The 1351-nt window shown below is 38.5% G+C and overlaps 1 protein-coding gene across 1 annotated transcript in view; it reads left to right on the top strand.

The window, feature by feature from the left end:
- foxa2 (forkhead box A2) overlaps positions 1-786 on the top strand; it is a 2746-nt gene extending 1960 nt beyond the window's left edge. Inside the window, exon 2 of the mRNA XM_086182412.1 lies at positions 1-786. This exon is cut by the window's left edge and continues 884 nt beyond it. Coding sequence (XP_086038538.1) covers positions 1-292 — 292 coding nt within the window. The 3' untranslated portion in view covers positions 293-786.
- The last annotated feature ends 565 nt before the right edge of the window (positions 787-1351 follow it).

Here is a 1351-nt window from a genome sequence, read left to right as displayed (position 1 = left end):
GTCCCAGCATCACTCGGTCCTGGCGCATGAAGCGCACCTGAAGCCGGAGCACCACTACTCCTTCAACCACCCCTTCTCCATCAACAACCTCATGTCCTCGGAGCAGCAGCACCACAAAATGGACCTAAAGACTTACGAGCAGGTGATGCACTACTCGGGCTACGGCTCCCCCATGACCGGGGCTCTGTCCATGGGCTCCATGGCGGGGAAAGCCGGCCTGGATTCTTCCTCCATACCTGACACGACTTATTACCAGGGCGTCTATTCCAGGCCCATCATGAACTCCTCATAAACACCCCCACCCCCACTCACCCCCACCCACCTGAAACGGACTCTCTCCTCAATTTGTACATTTGTAAAAAAATAAATATAGAGTTTGTGTACAATATGTATTTCAGATATTTTTGACGTTTCCCACCGTTTTAGTTGTCGAGTTTGTTAGTAGCCTAATTATTTTGGGAGGATGTTGAATAATAATAATAATAATAATAATAAATAATAATAAATAATAATTATAATAATAATGATGATAATAATAATGATAATTATGGTTATGATTAATGATAATGTGACACGATCTGTTCAGACGTCGGCTTCAGGAACGGACTCCAAAGAACACAACATCTTCATCATCATCTTCACCATCGTCATCATCAAGTAGCTGTAAAATAGCCCACATCCGCGCACGTGGAGATGAATTGAAACAGGTTTTCTTCAATCATTTGTGTAATTCCTATTTATGGCTTGTATATGTGTATTCTTGTAGTGACAAGAGCAGAATCTATATTAAAGTGTTATTGGTTTTGTTTTCTGAATGCTGAATCCTGACTGTCAGTTATTATTGTGGTGATTCACATCATTACTGTTCCCTCTGAGGTCACGGTTACACGTCTGAGATGAACAGTTGCAGAGCTCCTATTTGAGGCCGCACTGAGACATTAAAATCAATTAAATGTTTCACTGCAAATAAATATAAATAGACACACACACTCACTCTATATTATATATATTATATATGTATATAATACATATAATACGTTTTCATTTATAAATATTATATTACTCAACTAGATTGATCTTCTTTGACATATGAACTCACATAAGTTCCACATGAACTGAGTCTCAGCGAATGTTGACGTCTTCCTGACTATAATGAGGCGGTGAGGTATTTTCACACAAGTATAAATTCATTTGCAGGACACCAACATTAGTAATACATCCAATCCGTCAATTTAAAAAAAAAAAGTGAATTTTTCCCTTGGTAATTGAAAATGCTAATTATTAAAGGGTGTGTTCTGGGGCCTGTTATGAAAAGATACCTTTAAAAAAAAAAAACCCGGAGTCGAGCAGT

This window comes from Aulostomus chinensis, chromosome 17 (genome assembly GCF_037954235.1).
Source record: "Aulostomus chinensis isolate RoL2024-O1b breed Wild chromosome 17, RoL_Achi_v1.0, whole genome shotgun sequence".
NCBI classification, from domain to species: domain Eukaryota; kingdom Metazoa; phylum Chordata; class Actinopteri; order Syngnathiformes; family Aulostomidae; genus Aulostomus; species Aulostomus chinensis.
The sequence above is the reverse complement of the archived record's forward strand: the minus strand, read 5'-3'. Positions and strand labels throughout refer to the sequence as shown.